The 23,125-nt window shown below is 37.8% G+C and overlaps 2 protein-coding genes across 2 annotated transcripts; both read right to left on the reverse strand.

Moving 5' to 3' along the window:
* Positions 1-1,374: 1,374 nt before the first annotated feature.
* Positions 1,375-6,055, reverse strand: LOC101392191 (keratin, type I cytoskeletal 26). The gene is made up of 8 exons (XM_004434519.3): positions 5,615-6,055; positions 5,078-5,160; positions 4,518-4,674; positions 4,226-4,387; positions 4,017-4,142; positions 3,438-3,655; positions 2,122-2,189; positions 1,375-1,526 (listed from the first exon to the last, which is right to left on the reverse strand). The coding sequence occupies exons 1-8, from the start codon at positions 6,053-6,055 to the stop codon at positions 1,375-1,377; spliced, it is 1,407 nt and encodes a 468-aa protein (XP_004434576.1).
* Positions 6,056-15,295: 9,240 nt separating this feature from the next.
* LOC101391939 (keratin, type I cytoskeletal 27) lies at positions 15,296-22,732 on the reverse strand. Its single transcript, XM_004434518.3, has 8 exons — positions 20,227-22,732; positions 19,636-19,718; positions 19,111-19,267; positions 18,678-18,839; positions 18,472-18,597; positions 16,871-17,088; positions 16,604-16,653; positions 15,296-16,229 (listed from the first exon to the last, which is right to left on the reverse strand). The coding sequence occupies exons 1-8, from the start codon at positions 20,668-20,670 to the stop codon at positions 16,087-16,089; spliced, it is 1,383 nt and encodes a 460-aa protein (XP_004434575.2). The 5' UTR covers positions 20,671-22,732; the 3' UTR covers positions 15,296-16,086.
* Between the last annotated feature and the right edge of the window lie 393 nt (positions 22,733-23,125).

Genomic DNA, 23,125 nt, shown 5'->3' on the forward strand with positions numbered 1-23,125 from the left:
TGTAAAGTGAGATAAAACACACTCAGTAAATGTAAGATATTGTCATTATGGTCCTGCAGTTGAAAGTACTTCTAATCTAACTAAAGCCAATTCCACACCATTGAAATTATGGCCTCAGGTACTACATTCAAGTCTTTAATCCATTTTGAGTTAATTTTTGTGTATGGTGTGAGATAATGGTCTAGTTTCATTCTTCTGCATGTGGCCGTTCAGTTTTCCCAACACCATTTATTGAAGAGACTTTTCTTTCTCCGTTGTATTCTATCACCATGGGGCCATTCATAGCAAGAAGACTCTGGGAAAGGTAACCTTCAGCTGTACCCACGTCTCAAGAAACTGTCTCTGGGCTGAGGTCAACTACTTTATGTGGGAGGAGGAAACAATGGCAATCGAGACCATCTTTGAGACTTGGAGATGAAACCTCAGGGTCCCCTGCTCCTCGAGGTGGTGCAGTTCTGTGTTTATGGGCCACTTTGAATTCCACCTTGCCTATATACCAGTCGGTGAAAACCTTTTAGTGATGCCCTGTCCTGCAAGTGGGAAATCTAGGTAATTGCAGAGCTCCCTGCCTCACTCCACCCCAGATGAAAGAAACCTCTTTAGCCTAGAACTTTGCTGCTGTCCAGCCCTGGCTGCACTTTCCAAAATAGTTTGGTAAGGATGTCAGGCAGCATCTTGTGTGGAGGAGGATATGAGCAAGATTGAGAACCACCCCAGGCTTGAGTAGCACAGTTCTAAATTTACTTAGTAACATCCATGGTAGGGGCAGAGAGATGCATGTACTGCAAAGTGGAAAAACAGCTCTCCAGATTCAGATTCAACAGACTAACATTAGCTGATCACGCATGCAGGCTAGCCATTATAAGGGTGAACAAATCCTAATGATCAACAGGTATAATCTTCTTTTACATCCACAGAAGCCCAAAACCTAAGAGATCTAGTCACTTACATCGTTAATCAGGGACAGAATTGAGACCAGAGGTTAGGGCTAGTAATCTTTCTGCTTGATCCTGTCATGAATTGAAGTAAATTGACTGCGAAGTGAAGTATTTTATTTTATTAGCATATCCTTAGTACTGTCATGTTGAGATCAACTGCGGAAATTCAAAAGCACCAGATTTATCACAAATAACTTGCAATAGAAAATTTCTTAATGAAATGGCAAAAAACCCCTAAAGTAAAAAACTAGGGACAGATCAAGATTTTTCCGACTCCTGAGAAGGATTACATGCAAAGACCAGGAGAAAAAGAAGAGAAGGAAAACAAATTCTAGCCATTTTCTTTTTAAGAACAGAAATAAATGATTTCCTTGGGTTTTCTGGCCAACAGGATTTTGCAAAGGGCGACTTTTAACAAAAAATAACTTTCTTCTCCTTATGAGGCTTTGGAAGGTACTCGTTGCTCTACTGTAATGTTGCTTATTTTAGAGGATTTTTCTTCCACCGAGTGGACTCTCAGTGAAAGGACATTGCTGAGTTGATCCAGTTCCTCAACCACTGTTTTGACAACAATTTCTTCTTTGGAGTCTAAAATAAAATAAATGAAAGTGTAGTACACATTCTTAACAGGTTGAAAGGTATTTAAAAAATGGTGTTTGTAAGTTTGCCGTAAATTGAGATATAATACCGTGTTCGAAGTCTATGCTTAGCAAGGCCAGGGACTATCTTATATTTACCACTGTTTTCAGAACACTGGGTGTTTGAAAGCGTAAATGAAACATGGATTAAAACAACATAAGGGATCAGGCAAGTACAGGCCGGGAGCGAGTAATCTTGTCTTCTTTTGAACACCAACTTGCCCTACTTTTGTGGTTTAAAATAAAGTAGCTTTTTTATCAAAGCATTGGAACTGGGAAAATAAGTGAGTTCTAAGTAAATAAGTAGGTTCCAGGGAAGACAGATGTTGCAGGATTGATTCTTCATTTCAATAATTTCATAGTTTGACCACATCTGATTTACAAGAATATAAAATACAAATATTAAGAACTGTCATAATGACCGATTATCCCTTCATTCACTAGAACTAAATTTAGAAACAATTTTATTTAGTTTACAAATAAGTGACTTATTTAATACAATTGCTGGAGTTGAAAAGAGTTACACCAAGTAAAACCTGCTATACCTTTGATGTGACTTTTGAAATTTACAGGCCTGCGTCCTTTCGATTTGTTGCATGTAGATTTGCTTTTTCTGTGAAGAGAAGAGTAAATCATTGAATTTTTTTGTTTCATTAGGGAGCTCATAAATAACTGTGAATTGAGAATAAAAGTTTTGGAGTTCTAGTTTCAATAAGATTCAAATTCCTCTTATGTTTCAGAGACATTAGTAAGCTTTTCATGACTTCAGTATAGTGAAAGAAGAGGTTAAATGGATATTTATGATCAAAAATTCCCTTGTGACCCGATATCTCTTTCATTTAGCAATTTGGGGACTCCAAGTTCTCATTCTGACTTTTCAGTCAATCTCCTGGCCAACGAACATGTTTGGAGAGCCTACCATGCAGAAGGTGCTAGGCTAGGTGCTGTAGAAAATATAGAGTGAAGATACAAGCAGTTTACAGTGTTGAAAATAAAATAAAGTATATGCAAGTAAAAAGTTATCTACAACATGGCATAAAGGTGTTGTAAGAGAAGTGAAAAATGAATGGTGTAATAAGCAGTTTGTTCGAAGGAGGGAGCAATCACTGTTGAGTTCTCATGAGAATAAACTGTAGAGGGCTGACGCTGGCCTTGGAGGATGAGTAAGATGTTACTGACTCATGGTGGGACCATGGGCAGCATTTAGTAATAGCCACTGATCGCCAAGTACCTTTCGTGTGCAAGCCACTGTCATGAGCATTTTGCCTACATAGCGAGGCTCAATGGTTAAAAGTGTTCAGAGTGTGGTTTTGCTGTTATGGCAATTTTACCAGTAAGGAAACTGGAGTTGATAGAGGTTAAGCAATGTGCTCAAGTTCATGCAGTGGTGTGATTCGCACCCAGGGCTGTTGCTCTTGGCTTACAAGCTATGGTGATTTCTCCAACTAAATCTTCCTGTATCTTCATTGCTCATCTTTCAAATGAAAATGTAATAACCCACTTAATACAGGGTGCATGTGTGGTAACTAGTGAAGTAACAGTAAAATTGAGTGTATTGTTATTAGAAACGTGCCTCAACACTAAATCAGAGAACAATTTTCCCCCTGGATTGGAGTCCTGGAATTGTTCAACATTGGATATTTAAATGTTCTACCTATTACTCTAGATACAGATACTTTGCATACTTACAAATTTGATTTTGCTGCCTGTTTTCATTTCACTTGGGTGCAATAATAAATTCCTGAGGCCATATAGGTACAATCTTTAGAACAGGAAATTCTAGGATACAATATTGATATTCATGTGTTTTGAGAAGACCTAGTTGATATGAGATTATTTTTTTTCCCAAGTTAACATTTACCTTTCTTCTCCACCTATTAATTTGCAATAAGTTTCAATTTCTTTTTCTAAAAATATTTTGGTATCTAGAAGCTGTTCGTACTCCAGCTTCTGGCCTTCTGTCTCTGTTCGAATCTGTTGTAGTTGTTCCTCCCTTGTCCCAATCTGATCCTGGATTTGCTGGAGCTGAAGGCAGTAATTGCCCTCGGTCTCGGCCAAGGAGCATTCATAGGAATGTTTCTGAAAGAACAAAGCAAGGCTTGCATGTGTCAAAGATAAATGATACGTTCATATTTTAAACATGCTCCAGGTGGAAAGAAATATTTGCAGGAGGTCTAAATCTTTTCAGTTGAAAACCAGCATTAGCAAGGCTTAAAGAAACCATTTTCTCTCCATTGAAAAAAACTTTTTCTTTAAGTTCCGGTACTGGTGAGTCAGAAGTGATGTTTATGGACAAAATTCTTGATACATATTTAATATATTTATATATATTTAATATGGCTTATTTTTTAGTTATATATGCTTAGTTATGTATATTCAGCCATATATATGTATTTACTTATACACACATACATTCAAATCAATGGTGACTCCTACGAACCATGGCCATGAGGGACTGAAGTTCTATTTCCAAGGTTTGCAGACTGCGTTTCAGTTCCGTCAGCTCATTTCTGTCTGCTGTGGCTGCTCCTGCATCATCAGAAATCTGCTGTTGCAGCGAAGCTCTCTGAAGCATAATTGTCAGAAGGTTAGCCACCAGCTCATGGATCTACTGAACAAACCCCTGGTGTGTGATTTCCACAGACGTACCTTCTGGTTAAACCAGGCCTCAGCGTCTTTATGGTTCTGCTGAGCCAAATCCTCGTACTCAGCCCTCATGTTGTTCAACAGAACGGTTAGATCCATTCCTGGGGCTGCGTTCATCTCCACGTTCACATTCCCCCCACCTGCACACTGCAGGACTTTCTTTTCCTGGAAAAGGGATCAGTCTTAACACACAAGGTAGAAATTTGATGGATAGTCACCCTCTGGTATGAAATGAACAGTGGACTTGAGGAAGGGCGTCAGATCCTACACGAAGCCACTCTGTAGCGTTCCTTACCTCCTCGTGACTTTTTTTGAGGTAGGTCAGTTCATCACTGAGTGTCTCACACTGTATCTCCAGGTCGGTTGTACAAAGGGTCAGCTCATCCATGACTCTGTGAAGACCGTTGATGCCGGCCTCAATGCTCTGGTGCAGGGCAAGCTCATTTTCATATCTGAAAGGTGATTAAGATGCTTGAGAATTGTGATCAGAGGCAGGTGCAAAGCATAACTTTTTCATACATTTCATATCTGAAAGACATGACGTTCTGTACACACTTCTGAAGCTTCTTGTGACAGCAAAGTGATGAAACACTTTGGAATACCTACTGATTTATGAATAGTATTTTGGAGGAGTTGTTTCTTCAGAATTGATTTTTGTCATCCAAGGTGCTTAACAGTTGAATGAAAGCATTGTTTAAAATTTATGATAGCTCTTTTTATAAGGGCATATTTAACTTAATTTCCTCAGTAATCAAGTCTGACAATAAAAACATGTTGGTTTTTAAAGCAAAAGATATGTCGTTGACTCCAACTGTAGTAGTTTTACCTTAAATATAATTAATTATTTTCACCTACTTCAGCCTGAAGTCATCAGCGGTCAGTCTGGCATTGTCATTTTGTAGAAGAACGCTGGCGTTACAGGCGGTCACAGAAATAATCTAAAGAGAGTAGATTGTGCAAAATGTTAAGTACCGAAAGTCAAGGGAGCCTCCAGATTTAAGTTTGAGTCTTATCTTCTTAACCTGTCAAACATCTATTTTAGTATCATTTTTTTCCTACAGTAAATGAATCTAGATTTTCTTCAGATATAAATGTCCAGAGCTTGAGAGCCGAGGTATAAGCTGTTGCTATCGTGGATACTTTCACTACTCTTGATCAAAAAGTAGAGCTAAATATAAGGTTAACAAAGTGATTACATCTATTTTGAAACTAGTTCTCTTTCATTAATTAATTCTACAAATTTTTATTGCCAGGCACTGTCTTAAGCACTGGAAAATGGAGTGAGCCAATTCCATACCACGTAAATTTATTAAGCACGTTTTATATCTTGTCTTTTTTAGGTTATGCACACCCAAAGTCTGTAGTAAAAGTATACAAATCCATATTTCTTACCTGCCTTTTAAGATCTTCAATGACTGACAAGTATCTACTATAGTCATGATTGAGTTCCCAGCAAGAACCGGGCCCATATTCCTCATACCAGCCATTGATTTTCTGCTCCAGGTCTGCGTTTACTTCCTCCAGACCTTGCACGTGGTCGAGGTAGGATGCCAGGCGGTCATTGAGGTTCTGCATGGTCACCTTTTCATTCCCAGAGAGGAGGCCCTGTTCATTTCCAAGAAACCCAGTACTGACACCGCTTCCCAACCCTCCACCACTATTACAGAAACCTCCTCCAGAAGAAACACTCCCAAGAGTACAAGAAAAGCTGCTTCCTGCTCCTGACCCACCGCACATATTCCCAGCCCTGAAGTCTGTTCCTCCACCAGGCAGTCGACCAGAGCCAGCTTGCGAGCAGACCCGCCTGGATCCACTAGAGAGTCGGAAAGACATGGCGACAGCAGAGCTGAGCGACCCTTTCTCAGAGAAGAGCAAAGCCAAAGTACACCACCCATAGAAGTTAGCTTCATTGGCCTTTTATAGGATTCAGTAGGTCATTGCACTCTTAACTATGCCAATCAGCCATAAAATATTACTCGCAGCCTAATTGTTGTTTTTCATTATTGGGTGATTTTTAATAGTGTCCAGACTGTAGGTGGAAAGCTGTCCCAAGGATATCTTTGTATATGAAAAATGTTCCAGGTGGATTAATACTAAATCATACTTTCAAAGGTCAAAATTAAATCTGAGTAAATGTACATCTTTTTAACCTTTGGAATAGATTCTGGTTTTTTCCCCCCATATGACAAATGGTTAATGATTCAAATGAGAAATGTCTACTGCTTTTGTCCTGCATGTACTTATGGAGTATCTCTTTATTCATGCTTTATTGAGTATTTTCTTTCTTACTAAAATCATATACTCTCAATATATAGTGATCCTTTGGTTGTGGGAGTTCTTCAATGGATTTTTTAAATTGAAAACTGAAATAATAGAATTTCTGTAGTACTTTCCCTGTCAGTTTAACTAAAATTAATGAATATATGGCATTGACAGAAAATTATTTGTATTGAGATTTCTTGATTTAGTCCAGGAGCAGAATGTCCATTTAAAGAACTTCTGAGTATCCAAAATGGTCATATCCCTACCTCAAAAATATTGTTTACTGCCTTTTAGTTTAAATTTATGTATTTAAGATATTATGAATTATTTTGAGAAGTGAGCTTCATATTGGTGAGTGGAGAGTAAAATATATGAAGGAGAGGGATGTTTTCATCACTACCTAGAAAACTAATAATTATCGTACTCTAGATAGAAGATTAGTTGTCATAGGTGAGCAGACTCTTCATTCTCTTGCCTTGATGCTCACAGGAAATTTTCCCATCTGGTTGTGCTTCATTTCCCTGCTGGGCAAATGAAAATAATAATGTTGAACTGTCTCAAATGAATGTTGAGAAGTTCCAATAATTAATGACTATAAAACAGTCTGAAGGGCACAAACATTTTGTAAATGTTAATTATTTAAATTATTATAATAAAATGAACATGCCAGACAGAGTCAGGTCTCTACCACTCATAATGGTACAAATTGATCGGTTAACTAATTATAGTTTTGAAACAGTAATTTTTTCTGAATGAGAATTTTCCAATGTTGTGAATTTTGAATACTTAGAAAAACATCCAACATTATTACCCCTAAATATATGGAATATTTAATGGACCAGAATGCATGGATTTTTTTGACCAAAAATATTTTAAGATAATTAATCTAAACCTGTCATTCAGACCACGTTAGCGCATGTTTGGAACAATGTGTGATAAGTTAAGAGATGCAACTCATATTCAGAGATTTGTTACTGATTTTGTTGTGACCTGGTCAAAATTTTAATCTTTTGCCCATGTTTCCCATGAATAAAACAAGAAAAATAGAGTATATATTGTCAGTGTAGTAGTTTATAAGTCTTGAGTTTCTTGGGTAACAGGTATTATGAGACTGCAAAGTATTATTAACATATCTCTAGATATTTTATAAATACTAATTAACTTATAATCTTTTGTGAAATAAGTTAAGCATATATTATTAGAACCATTTTGGAGATGAGCTGGCTCTGAAGCTAAGTGGCAACACAGATCACAAAGCATTTCTGTATCAAAGCAGGACTGGAATGCGTGATGCTTAACTCTTCGAAACGTTGCCTATTTACTCAGAAGGGCACATCTCTTGAATTTTCTTAATCATAGATTTCCTCTAAACTAATGCTACAAACGTTTAAGTATGCTTTAGTCCTTTCTGGAAGTGGGCAATAGACTTAGCAAATTCTTTAGGCCATTTCTACCTATATATTTCTTCCCCAAGAGTGGTTATTTTATTCATGGTAAGAAACTTGGATTCAGCCACGTATCATTATCATTTCTTGAGAATCTATTAGGTATTAGAACATTCATTACATAATGTGTATATTGTAGGTACTCAAAAATAATTGAATTGAATTAAACTTTAAGATTATGCAGTGCTAATGTCTGTTTATCTCAGGATACATTTTTTCATTACATTATTTTATTCTAATGATCGTATACTAATTTTTCTCCTGATAAATTTAGTATTTCGTTGCAAACGTGCTTCAATATCTTTTGCTGTTGCTTGAAATTCACCTACATTTCTGCTAGCCAAGTTTAGAAAAGTATTTTTCTTGAACATGAGTGAGGTTTGTTTTGTCACTAGAGTCTTAGTTTTTTCTAAGAATCAGATTCTGGTGTGCTAATTCGTCCCACAAAATGGCTTGTTTGAGGAGACTCTGATGACTGCTTAATCTCAGCCTGATTGGAGTTAGAATGCACTTAGTTTTTTAAATCTCTTCTCTTGTTAGAAGGAAGGTGGAATCATGAGGGTCCTACTGGCATGGTATTATGTTGTTAAGCACACAGACTGCCTGGATTAGCATTCCAGCAACTCCAGTTGTTAGCTGTGTGACCCTGGACAAATTACTCAACCACTCTCTGCCTCAGTTTCCTTTATCAGTAAAAAAAGAGTGATAATACTTACCTCATAAAGTTGTTGGGAGGATTAAATGATGCTTAGAATAGAGCTTAGCACATAGTAAGTGCTGGGTATCACTATTGTTGATTCTTTCCTGGAAGTTATGTTAAAAAGTCCTAAATATATTTTTGGTTTTGTTGCTTGTTGCTTTTGGTGTCAAATCTAAGGAATCATTGCCAAGACCAATGTCAAGAAGCTTTCCGCTATGTTTTCTTTGAGGAGTTTTACAGTTTCAGATGTTATGTTTAAGTCTTTAATCCATTTTGAGTTGATTTTGTGTATAGTGTATAATAGAGGTCCAATTTCATTCTTTTTACGTGTGGATATCCAGTTTTCCCAACACTGTTTGTTGAAGAGATTCTCCTTTCCCCATTGTGTATCCTTGGTGCCCTTGTTGAAGATCAGTTGACCGTATATACGTGGGTTTATTTCTGAGCTCTCTATTCTGTGCCATTGCTCGATGTCTGTCTTTATGCCAGTACCATACCATTGTTTGCCAATTTTTTTATTGTGGTAAAATACACAGAACATAAAATTGCCATCTTATCCATTTTTAAGAGTGCAATTCAGTAGTATTAAATATATTTGTAATGTGCAACCCCCCATCTATCTCCATAACTGTTTTCATCTTGTAAAATTGAAACTCTATACCCATTAAATAATAATTCCCCATTTCCTCCTCCCCCAGCCCCCGGCAACTGTCATTCTACTTTCTCTTTCTATGAATTTGACTACTCTAGGTACCTCATATAAGTGGAATCATACAGTATTCGTCTTTTTGTGACTGGCTTATTTTACTTAACACAATGAGCTCAAGGTTCATCCATGTTGCAGCATATGTCAGAATTTCCTTCCTTTTAAAGGCTGAATAATATTCCATTATTTGTATATACCACATTTTGCTTATGCATTCATCCATTGATGGTCACTTGGATTGTTTCCACATTTTAGTTATTGTGAGTAATGCTGCTGTGAACATGGGTGTATGAATATCTCTTCAAGACCTTGCTTTCAATTCTTCTGGGTATTTACCCACAAGTGGAATTGCCAGATCATATGGTAATTCTATTTTTAATATTTTGAGGAACTGCCATTCTGTTTTCCACAGCAGCTATGCCATTTTACATTCCCACGGACAGTGCACAAGGGTTCTAATTCCTCCACTTCTCTGCCAACACTTGTTATTTTCTATTTTTTTTTCATAGTACCCATTCTAATGGGCGTGAGGTGGTATGTGATTGCAGTTTTGATTTACATCTCCCTAATGATTAGTGATGTTGAGTATCTTTTCATGTGCTTATTGACCATTTATATATCTTCTATACTGTTTTAATTACTGTAGCTTTATAGTATATTTGAAATCAGGAATTGTGATTTGTTCTTTCCCAATATTGCTTTGGCTATTCAGGGTCTTTTGTGGTTCCACATGAATTTTAGGATTGTTTTTCTAATTCTGTAAAAAATGCCATTGGGATTTTGATAGAGATTGCATTGAATCTGTAGATCACTTCAGCAGTATGGATATTTTAACAATATTAATTCTTTCAATTCATGAAGATGGAATGTCTTTCCATTTATCTGGGTCTGCTTTAATTTCTTTTATCAACATTTTATAGTTTTCAGCGTACAAGTCTTTCATCTCCTTGGTTAAGTTTATTCCTAAGTGTTTTATTCTCTGTGATGCTGTTGTAAATAGGATTGTTTTCTTAGTTTCCTTTTTCGGATAACTCGTTGTAAGTGTATAGAAATGCAACTGATTTTTTTAATGTTGATTTTGTATCCTGTAACTTTGCTGAATTCATTTATTAGTTCTAATACTTCTTTTGTGAAGTCTTTAGGGTTTTCTACATAAAAGGTTAAGTCATCTGTAAACAGAGACAATTTTACTTCTTCCTTTCTGATTTGGGTACATTTTATTTCTTTTTCTTGCCTAATTGCTCTTGCTACAACTTCCAGTACTGTATTGGATAAAAGTGGCAAGACGAATACAACAATACATTAAAAAGATCATACACCATGATCAAGTGGGATTTATACCAGGGATGCAGGGATGGTTCAACATCCACAAATCAATCAACATGATACATCACATCAACAAAAAAAAGAATAAAAACCACATGATCATCTCAATAGATGCAGAGAAGGCATTTGACAAGATACAACATCCATTTATGATAAAAACTCTCAACAAAATGGGAATAGAAGGAAAGTACCTCAACATAATAAAGGCTATTTATGACAAACCCACAGCCAACATCATACTCAACAGGGAAAGACTGAAAGCCGTTCCTCTGAGAACAGGAACGAGGCAGGGCTGCCGACTCTCATCACTCCTGTTCAATATAGTACTGGAGGTTTTGGCCAGAGCAATTAGGCAAGAAAAAGGAACAAAAGGAATCCAAATAGGTAACGAAGAAGTGAAACTCTCACTATTTGCAGACGACATGATTGTATATATAGAAAACCCTAAGAATCTGTTGGAAAACTATTAGAAACAATCGACAACTACAGCAAAGTTGCAGGGTACAAAATCAATCTACAAAAATCAGTTGCATTTCTGTATGCTAATAATGAACTAACAGAAAGAGAGCTCAAAAAGATAATACCATTTACAATTGCATCAAAAAGAATAAAATACCTAGGAATAAATCTTACCAAGGAGGTGAAGGACCTATACAATGAGAACTACAAGACATTATTGAAAGAAATCGATGATGACATAAAGAAATGGAAAGATATCCCATGCACGTGGATTGGAAGAATAAACATAGTTAAAATGTCTATATTACCTAAAGCAATCTACAGATTCAATGCAATCCCAATCAGAATCCCAATGACATTCTTCAAGGAAATAGAAAAAAGAATACTAAAATTTATATGGGGCAACAAAAACCCCCGAATAGCTAAAGAAATCCTAAGAAAAAAGAACAAAGCAGGAGGCATCACAATCCCTGACTTCAAAACATACTACAAAGCGATAGTAATCAAAACAGCATGGTACTGGTACAAAAACAGACACACAGATCAATGGAACAGAATTGAAAGCCCAGAAATAAAACCACACTTATACGGACAGCTAATTTTCGACAAAGGTGCTAAGAACATACAATGGAGAAAGGAAAGTCTCTTCAATAAATGGTGTTGGGAAAACTGGACAGCCACACGCAAAAGAATGAAAGTGGACCATCTGCTATCGCCATTCACAAAAACTAACTCAAAATGGATCAAAGACCTGAAGGTGAGACCTGAAACTATAAAACTCATAGAAGAAGATATAGGTAACACACTATTTGACATTGGTTTTAAAGGAATCTTTTTGGACGACATGCCTACCCAGACTAGGGAAACTAAAGAAAAAATAAACAAGTGGGACTTTATCAGATTAAAGAGCTTTTATAAGACAAATGAAACCAGAATCAAGATGAACAGACAACCAACCAGCTGGGAGAGAATATTTGCAAAACATACATCTGACAAGGGGTTGATCTCCATAATATATAAAGAACTCACACAACTGAACAACAAAAAAACAAAAAACCCAATCAAAAAATGGGCAGAGGAAATGAACAGACACTTCTCCAAGGAAGATATACAGATGGCCAATAGGCACATGAAAAGATGTTCAACATCACTAATCATCAGGGAAATGCAAATCAAAACAAGATACCACCTCACACCCATTAGAATGGCTATAATCACCAAGACAAAAAGCAAAAAGTGTTGGAGAGGATGTGGAGAAACAGGAACCCTCATACACAGCTGGTGGGAATGCAAACTGGTGCAGCCTCTATGGAAAACGGTATGGAGATTCCTCAAAGAATTAAAAATAGAGATGCCTTATGACCCAGCCATCCCACTACTGGGAATCTATCCAACGAACCTGAAATCAACAATCCAAAGAGGCTTATGCACCCCTATGTTCATTGCAGCATTATTCACCATAGCCAAGAAGTGGAAGCAACCTAAGTGTCCCTCGTCTGACGATTGGATTAAGAAAATGTGGTATATATATACGATGGAATACTACTCAGCCATAAAAAAAGACAAAATAGTCCCATTTGCAACAACATGGATGGGCCTGGAGTGTATTATGTTAAGTGAAATAAGCCAGAAAGAGAAAGACAAACACTGTATGATCTCACTCATATGTGGAATATAAACCAACACATGGACAGAGAAAACTGTACTGTGGTTACCAGGGGCAGTGGGGGTGGGGGGTGGGCACAAGGGGTGAAGGGAGACATATATATGGCGATGGACAAACAAAAATGCACAACCCAAAATTTCACAATGTTAAAAACCATTAAAACATCAATTAAAAAATAAAAAGCGGCAAGAGTGGACTTCCTTGTCTTGCTCCTGATACAGAAGAAAAGCTTTCAGCTTTTCACCGTTGAGTATGATATTAGTTGTGGGATTGTCACATATGGCCTTTATTGTGTTGAGGTATATTCCTTCTATACCTAATTTGTTGAATGTTTTTTTATCATTAAAAGGTGTTGAGCTTTGTCAAGTGCTTTTTCTACAGCTATTGAGGTTATCATATGAGTTTTATCCTTCCTTCTGTTAATGTGGTACATCACATTTTTTTTTCCAGAGGAAGATTCACCCTAAGCTAACAGCTGTTACCAATCTTCCTCCTTTTATTTTTTCTTCCTTTTTCTCCCTCAAAGCCCCAGTACATAGTTGTGTATGACTGTAAATTCTTTTTTTTTTTTTTTTTTTTGTGAGGAAGATCAGCCCTGAGCTAACATCCATGCTAATCCTCCTCTTTTTGCTCAGGAAGACCGGCTCTGAGCTAACGTCTATTGCCAATCCTCCTCCTTTTTTTCCCCAAAGCCCCAGTAGATAGTTGTATGTCATAGTTGCACATCCTTCTAGTTGCTGTATGTGGGACACGGCCTCAGCATGGCCGGACAAGCGGTGCGTGGGTGTGCGCCCGGGATCCAAACCCGGGCTGCCAGTAGCGGAGCGCACGCACTTAACTGCTAAGCCACGGGGCCGGCCCCTGTAAATTCTTCTAGTTCTTCTATGTGAGCAGCCACCACAGCACGGCTACCAACAGATGAGCGGTGTGCTTCTGCACCTGGGAATCGAACCCTGGGCCGCTGAAGTGGAGCATGCTGAACTTTAACTGCTAGACCATCAGGGCTACCTCTCCACATTTATTGATTTGTGTATGTTGAACCATTCTTGCATCCTAGGGATAAATCCCACTTGATCATGGTGTATGATCCTTTTAATGTGCTGTCGAATTTGGTTTGCTAGAATTTTGTTGAATATTTTTGCATCTATGTTCATCAGAGTTATTGACCTATAATTTTCTTTTCTTATAGTGTCTCTGCCTTGCATTGGTATTACAGTAATGCTGGCCTTGTAAAATGAGTTTGGAAGTGTTCCCTCCTCTTCAATTTTTTTGGAAGAGTTTGAGAAGAATTGGTGTTAATTTTTCTTTAAGTGGTAGAATTCAACAGTGAAACCACCTGGTCCTGGGCTTTTCTTTGTTGAGAGCTTTTGATTACTGATTCAATATTCTTACTCATTATTGGTCTGTTCAGATTTTCTGTTTCTTCATAATTTAGTCTTGGTAGGTTGTATGTCTCTAGGAAACATATCCATTTCTTCTAGATTATCCAATTTGTTGACATATAAATGTTTAGTATTCTCATATGATTCTTTGTATTTCTAGCACCGGTTGTAATGTCTCCTCTTTCATTTATAATTTTATTTATTTGAGTCTTCTTTTTTTCTTGGTTAGTCTGACTAAAGATTTGTCAATTTTATCTGTTTAAAAAACCAACTCTTAGTTTTGTTGGTGTTTTCTATTGTTTTTCTGGTCTCTATTTCACTTGTTTCTGCTCTAGTCTTTATTATTTCCTTCCCTCTACTAACTTTGGGCTTAGTTTGTTCTTTTTCTAGTTCTTTGATATGTAAAGTTAGATTGTTTATTTGCAATCTTTCCTCTTTCTTATTGTAGGTAGGTTATTACTATAAAGTTCCCTCAGTACTGATTTTGCTGCATCCCATAAGTTTGGTATATTGTGTTCATTTTCATTTGTCTCAAGATACATATGTGGTTTTTTTTTTGGTGAGGAAAATTGGCCCTGAGCTAACATCTGTTGCCAATCTTCCTCTTTTTGCTGAGGAAGACTGGCTCTGAGCTAACATCTGTGCCCATATTCCCCTATTTTGTATGTGGGATGCCACCACAGCATGGCTTGACAAGTGGTGCATTGGTCCGTGCCCAGGATTTGAAACTGCCAACCCCAGGCCGCCAAAGCGGACCATGCAAACTTAACCACTATGCCACCAGGCCGGCCCCTGTCTCAAGGTATTTTTTTTAATTTTTTGTTTATTGCAGTAACATTGGTTTATAACATTGTAAAAATTTCAGGTGTACATCATTATACTTCTATTTCTGCATAGATTACATCATGTTCACCACCCAAATACTAATTACAATCCATCACCACACACATGTGCCGAATTATCCCTTTCACCCTCCTCCCTTCCCCCTTCCCCTCTGGTAACCATCAATCCAATCTCTGTCTCTATGTGTTTGTTTATTGTTGTTATTATCTACTACTTAATGAAGGAAATCATACGGTATTTGACCTTCTCCCTCTGACTTATTTCACTTTGCATTATACCCTCAATGTCCATCCATGTTGTCACAAATGCCTGGATTTCATCGTTTTTGATTTCCCTTTTGATTTCTTCTTTGACCCATTGGTTTTTCAGGAGTGTGTTAATTTCTACATATTTTTGAATTTTCCTCCAGTTTCGTACTGTTGTGGTCAGAAAAGATACCCAATATGATTTCAATAGTCTTAAGTTTCTTAGGACTTGTTTTGTGGCTAACATTGTAGAATTCCCCACTTGCCCTATCTAGTTGCCACATCTCTCTCTTTTCCCTTCTGCCTTCGAATATCACCATTTATAAATTTTTCTTTATTTTTAGGATGTTTTTGCTTCTTTAATTTCTTATTTCCACTTCTATGAGCATATTGCACTCAGGGATTAGATTTTATTAACTGTTTTGTTCTCCTTACCAGCATGCAGTGTGTGCTTAATAAGTATTTATAGAAAGAAGGAAGGAAGATTTAAACTTTTACAGAGATGTGAAAAAGACTCCAACTAGTTTTCCTGTTAGACTTACTCCTGACTTGTGAAGACCATTGAATTAAACACAGTAAACTAAAAATAAAATTCAGCTCCCACTAGGGGGTATGTTTAAAATGCAAAGATGGACCAGAACCAGTGAAGATGACTTGCAACAGGAAGAACTTTTATCGAAACGCCACCACAGAGAAAGCCAAAGAAACACTACTATTCTGAAAATAGTTTGTCTTAATTCATAGGAAGAAAAGCAGAAAGATAAGAGGGCCCCTATTTAGGAACCTAGTTTCAATTTGGTATTTTAATTTAGGGGCCATTCTTTTGGTGTTCAGGAGGGCACCCTCTGTTCACTCTTCATGTTGTTGACTTTGGTGGATTTCTCTTCCATTGTGTGAACTCTGGACGAGAGAACTTTGCCACGAGGATCTATTTCTTCAACAATCGTTTTAACCACAGTGGATTTAGATGAATCTAAAATGACACATATGAATTATTAGAATTTATCAGCTTTATAAAGGGTAAATAAATAACTCATGGGGCCGGCCCTGTGGCTTAGCGGTTAAGTGCGCGTGTCCGCTACTGGCAGCCCGGGTTCGGATTCCGGCGCTCCGGCCATGCTGAGGCCACGTCCCACATACAGCAACTAGAAGGATGTGCAACTATGACACACAACTACTGGGGCTTTGGGGAGAAAAAGGGAACAAAAGGAGGAGGATTGGCAATAGATGTTAGCTCAGCGCTGGTCTTCCTCACAAAAATAAATATAAATAAATAAATAAATAAATAACTCATCATTTTAAACATATACAAATAAACATTGGATGCTCAACACAGCTTTTGTTTACCTTTTATCTGATTTCCTGGTCCTCCATAGCCTTTTGATTTGACACAAGAGCTGTAAAAATATAGAGAGCTTGTATTAATTATTTCACTCTGTGTTTTGCTGAGGAAACTGAAAAACAATGATTTAAGATGGAAGATCACTAGATTCTTAAATAAAACTAGAAGGGGTTTATGTCCATATGGTGTAGATCATAGATACTCTGTAGTTGATTTCAAAAACATTTAATAACCTTAAAATAAATTGTTTTCTCAATGGAAGCAGCACTTACCCATCCTCTCCATCTATCAGGCGGCAGTAGGTCTCAATTTCTTTTTCCAGGTGGACCTTGATGTCCAGGAGCTGCTGGTACTCCAGTTTCTGGCCCTCGGTCTCGGTTCTGACCTGGTGCAGCTGCTCCTCCAGGGCCCCGATCTGAGCCTGGATCTGGGCGAGCTGCGCACAGTAGTTGCCCTCGGTCTCCGCCAGGGAGCACTCCAGGGAGTGTTTCTGTGGATCAGTAAGAAACAGTTTAGTAGAAAATGTCACAGTGTTGTTTTAGAATAAGGTAAAGCACTTAAGAGATATTAAGACAGTTATCCTTACATAATGCAAACAACCATATTTACTTGAAAGATTCCACTTGTTCAATATTAATTGTTCCCTTTATTAGATGTCATATGATTTTTCTATTTGAGAATAACACAGTTGGTGGTAAATGGTACTCAAATGCCCAGTAGTGTTAGCAAAGATGAAGTTGTTTCCTCTTGGGCACAGTCTAAAGATCCCTCCCCTCCACCAATGTAGCCTGTGCTTGTAGAGTCTGGCACAAATTTTCACTTTCCCCAGGAGTAAAAGTCCCCCTACACTTGCTACTTCATTTCTAATCATGTGACAGCCTTGTCTGATGAGGATTATAGCTATTCGATTAAAAAATAATCTGTAGTGAGCTGCATAAACTTTCCAGAATGACCCAAAGAAAGGAATTTGGGTCATTCCAGAATGACCCAAAGAAAGGAATGACCTTTTTAGGCTTTAAATAGTTTGATTCATTGGCTTGTGAATCCAAATGGGTCTATATAGGGTTTATCCCACAGAGAGATGCTTGCTGTAATTTTACCTGGAATGAAGATGAGAGTGTCTTACCCTCTCATCTGCAAGAATTTTTATATAAAATCTTAATTCATAGCCTCTTTTGTTGATAAACTCTGGAGGTTTTACTAGCCGTAGTGGAAAAAGTATAGACTTGGGAGTTAGAAAATTTGGATTGAAGTTCTGGCTCCTTCGTATTCAACTGAGGGACTCGGGGAAAATTGCTTAACTTCTTTGTATCACATGAATTATAAAGTCGGCCCTGCCCAAACCCCAAGGTTATTGTGGACTCATGTGGATAAAAGTGCTGGGCAAACCCCTAATGAAAAAGGTTATTATTATCATCATACATGTTTAGCTTTATTGGCAACCTTCATGCCTCTACTTTGCTTCTTGTTAATGCCACTTCAAAAGGAACTTGTAAATGCTCTTAATTAAGTGGCCAAAAGGAATGCTAGATGAAGAAAGCCAGGAGGTGTGCAAACATTATTTTTGCACTCCATGGACAGTGGTTTTTGATCTTTTGACTTGAGAGAGAAGATTCGAGGTAAAAACTATTTTCTTTTTTGAAAACCTCAAAATAATTGTATTTGCTAATTTCTAATGTTTCCGAATTATTAGCATCTAGGTATAATTTTCAGGCAAAGAGGATTCTACTGTGCAAAATGCAGATGGGTCTTATTTCAAGCAGAGTAATTAATGGATAAAAATGAAAATAAGTATTATCACGCGGAAGAAAATTCTCTTTAAATTTTTTCTCAATTTCTAAAGCAAACCTTTTTTTTTGTAATTTTTACTTACGGTTGCTAAGAGGGACTGAAGTTCAATCTCCAGGGTTTGAAGAGTACGTTTCATCTCAGTAAGTTCATTCCGAGCTGAGGTGGTGGCGCCAGCATCGTTAGAAATCTGCTGCTGCAGCGAGGCGCTCTGAAACGTTAGGAGCCGTGTGAGGGCGATGCTCGCATCAGCACCCCGTGCCACGTGAGCGCGCCCTGACGTGGTGTCACCTTCTCGTTGAACCAGGCCTCCGCGTCCCGGCGGTTCTGCTCCGCGAGGGCTTCGTACTCGGCCCGCATGTTGTTCAGCGGAACCGTGAGGCCCACCCCGGGCGCCGCGTTCATCTCCACGTTCACGTTGCCTCCCGCCGCGCCCTGCAGAGCCTTCATCTCCTGGAAGAAATTCGTTTAACCATCTTAGGATCTGCAGATGTTTAAAGGAGCTAGACAGACATGGTCCATACGGTCAGCAACTTTTTTTTTTTAGGGTTTGTTTCTTTTGAGGGGGGTGGATAGGCACATTTCAAACAATCTAAACCCTATGGAGAAATTGACAAGTTACTTCCCGAATACTGATTTAAAATAGTATATTTGTCAGCTGAAATTCATTTTCAAATTTTGGGAGGAAGGCAGATTGTGAAATCAGGGGAGACAAAGCATCTACCTCCTCGTGATTTTTCTTGAGGTGAGCCAGCTCCTCGCTCAGAGTTTCCAACTGGATCTCTAGGTCGGTTCTGCACAGGGTCAGCTCGTCTAGGACTCGGCGCAAACTGCTGACGTCGGCGTCTACGCTCTGGTGAAGGGCTTGCTCGTTTTCAAACCTTAGAACAATATTTGCAAGTTTCATTACATTAGTCACATCACTTTTTAGGTCATCATAAAACGCAAACTAAGCTTTGAGGTCAAACTGTTAAAATATACCGAGAACTTCAGTTAGATCACCTGTAGTGCAATAAATAAATTTCTTTGAAGCAAGAGAAGGGGAACACTTAAAATTCTCTTTCATATGATCTTGACATTCGTGTCAGTCCCCACATTTCCCAAGTAAAATATATAATTCAGCTAGTCATTCTAACATGGATTTGGTTTAAAACAAATAAAAATAAAGAATTGAGCTGACCTCAAATAGCCAAAATAAAAGAGGGAAATGCTTAGGTAACTTTTTTGGTTTCTCTTCAGCTCTACTTACTTCAGTCTGAAGTCATCAGCTGTTAGTCTTGCATTATCATTTTGCAGGATGACATTGGCATTACTTGTAGTTGCAGAAATTATCTGAAAAATGGAGAGTTAGTTAAGAGTGAGAAAATACTTTTAAAAATTACACATTTCATTATTTCACATTTCCTTGAAATAAAGTCACCTGTGAAATTAGAGTGATATTTCTGGCATTCTGTCTCCAATAATAAGATGATTCTTTTGAAAATGGGAAATTTAAGTATGACCTCTTTTACTCTCTACCCCACCCATAAAAAACTCTTTCTATATAAAAGCTTATAAATATATAGCTGGAGACATTGGGTAGTTTTTGATATTTTAATATTACTAAAAGCATAACCATGTATACCTCATACCAGATGATGGGTGAGCCATGTTCAAAGATTAGAATTTTAATAAAAATTATTTTTAATATTAATAATGAACTACTGAAAATTAGAAGCTGAGAGCAAAGCCCTGCTGCGTGTGACAGCTTATGTGTGTGTGTGTGTGTGTGTGTGTGTGTGTGTGTGTGGCGGTTAAATACTCTTACGGGTGTTAACCCTCATGACGTTGTGTTTCTTACCTGGTTCCTAAGATCGTCAATTATTGGAAAGTATCTGCCGTAATCATGATCAAGACCACGACAAGAGCCAGGCCCAAACTTCTCATACCAGCCCTTGATTTTCTGCTCCAAGTCAGCATTGGCCTCTTCCAGTGCTCGCACATTCTCCAGGTAGGAAGCCAGGCGATCATTGAGGTTCTGCATAGTCACCTTCTCATTCCCGGATAGGAGGCCGTGTTCACTCCCAGTGAAGGCAGCACAGGAAGCGCTCGCCTCGCCCAGCCCCCCGACATAGCCTCCTGCAGGTGAGCTGCCCCCAAAGGCGCAAGAGAAGCCACTTCCAATGCCTGGCACACTGCATGCATTTCCAGCCCCAAAGCCTGCTCCCCAACTAGAGAGCCGCACAGAGCCCGCTGCCCCGCAAGAGCCAAGGTGTCTGGATGCAGAAGAAAAGCGCACAGACATGGTGTCCAGACTGAAGCGCTTGCTCCTGGGGTGAAGCTCTGATGGCGAATGTCCTACTCAAACAGTTCAGTTTGTCTTTATATACACATTATCAGGGTGTTTCTTGATGAACTTTGCTACCCATAGCAAAATGATGTTTTCCAGCTCATCATGAATTATTCATAATTGGGTGATTTTTTTTTTAATGAATGTCTTTACTGTACTGTGTCCACTTCTGTAGGTGGATAGTTGCCTTGGGGTTATTTGTTATCTCCAAAATGAGACAGGGAGGAGTATTATGAAGATTATTATAGTGATGCATTTCAAATCTAGTGTGAGTAATCCTTCCTGTCTTCCAGGCTTCAGTACTCTAAAATTCCTATAAGGATAAAAAGTGTGATAGACAAATTTCTCTTTCCCTTGCTCAGACCATCAACATTGCATTTTCTCCAGCAAGTGAGGCATTGTAGTCATGGTTTTCTATGGATAATATGATCTTTCTTTCACATATGTTGAAAATAATTTCAAGACCATGCACTCATGGTACCAGAGGAAGGAGGCTAGGTCCTAAAGGAAAATTAAGGAATTGAATGGACTCTTCTTTGGAGACGGAAAGTCTTCCCTTGATCATTATCCCTCCTGAGTTACCCTTTCATTTTTACTGGTTTTCCGTCTAAGATCTGTTGCTAACCAGGTTAAGTAAAGATATTGGTTAACCTCTCAGGGCCTCAGTTTCCTCATCTGTAAAATGAAGGGACTAGACTATGGCCTGTATATTCTATTTTTTATTTCTAGATTTCTTTTATTTTTACATTTCTTCCTTTCATTATTTCTAGAAAAGTTTTCTGCATTCACTTCCTACTCCTTAATTTTGGTCCCACCACTTTACTGAAATTAATCTCACAAAGATTGCTAATTACCCCACATCTCCAATCTAATCATCATTTCTAATATTTATTCTCTTACACCCTTTTGGACACATTTGATACTGACCACCTCAGTCTTACTGAGTTTTGGACAATTGCTTTCTAAGAATACTTCCACATCTCTGTTTGCTCCTCTACCTTCTTCCATCCTGTGCTCTAAATTTTATCATTTCTAATAGTTTTGTGCTTGGCACTTTTGCTTTCTACACACTCTCCCTTTATGATCTCATCCCATATGGGTTTGGCTCTATGTGAAAGGCTTCTAAATATACATCTTTAGCACTTTTCTCTTCCTCTTTCTATACCCGCACCTTACTATGCCCACCAGACATTGCTACTTGTATGTTCTGTCTCTACTTCCAACTCAACGAACGTGCAATCACTTTGGCATCAAAATTTGATCTTTTGCATCTTTCTTCATTAGTTCATTAGTTATTGGTGGAATTACCATGGGTCATGATCAAGATCACTAAGAAATCTTTAATTGCTATCATTTTCTACCAGCCTGCATCCAATAAGTCAGTAGGTCCTATTGAATCTATTTCTGCAGTGTCTCTTGAAGTATTTTTCTCTCTTTTCTTTTTCTTGTCACTATCATTTCTTTCAGCTCAATTATTAGAACCTTATTTGGGTCCTAGATTCAAGTCTTTTTCCTTTCCATCATTGTCAGTAGGCAGGTGGGTGCCGAAGCGCCATTCCTGACGTACAACACCATTCGTGTAATTGAAGGAACTGGGCTCTTGAATCAGATACGTCAACACTCCTATCCCAGTTCTGCCATTTTCTAGCTGTGGGACCAATGGAAATTTCATTCTGAAATTTGATGAGCCTTGATTTTTCATTTCTAAGATGGAGACATTACTTACGTTGTGAGGCTATTAAATGGTAGTCAAAGATGCAAAATAACTGTGCTTGTGAATAATATGTAGTCAGTAAGTATTTCTTTCCTTTTTCCACTCTCCTCCAGTTTACAAGCCATCAACTACAGACTAGATGAAGTTCCTTTGCCTGGCATTTAAGACTCTTCTTGATGTAGGTTCTACCTACCTGACTTGTCTATTCTTTTATTTTACTGCTCTCCCCACCCCCACGTTGTTGTCTTTGTTCATGTCGTTCTCTCCATTAGAGGTTATTTGAGATCTTGCATTTGCCAAGAACAACGGACATCAACTTTCTATTATATAGATTGAAAATGAAGTCTCTAAAAATATAAATTTTCATGAGCTAATAAGAGAATTTGCATAAAGCAAGCCAGAAAAATCTGTTGATCAATCAAGAAATCACATTAATAAAGCATTGTGATTTATTGTATTACATAAAATTATGACATCAAAAATGTTACTTTTTTTTGCAATTTGTAAGTTTGTTATTATATAGCTGTCACTATTATCTCTATTATGTGTTATAAGTAATGAAATAATTTTAAAGAAAAAATATTTATGTTTTAATACCTCTAACTGAATATTTTTCCTGACTTTTGAACAAGGGGCTCCACATTTTGTTTTTTGCACTAGGCTCTGCAAATTATGTAGCCAACTCTGGTTGTTGTG

This window comes from Ceratotherium simum, chromosome 16 (genome assembly GCF_057802395.1).
Source record: "Ceratotherium simum simum isolate JZ-2026a chromosome 16, ASM5780239v1, whole genome shotgun sequence".
Lineage (NCBI taxonomy): Eukaryota > Metazoa > Chordata > Mammalia > Perissodactyla > Rhinocerotidae > Ceratotherium > Ceratotherium simum.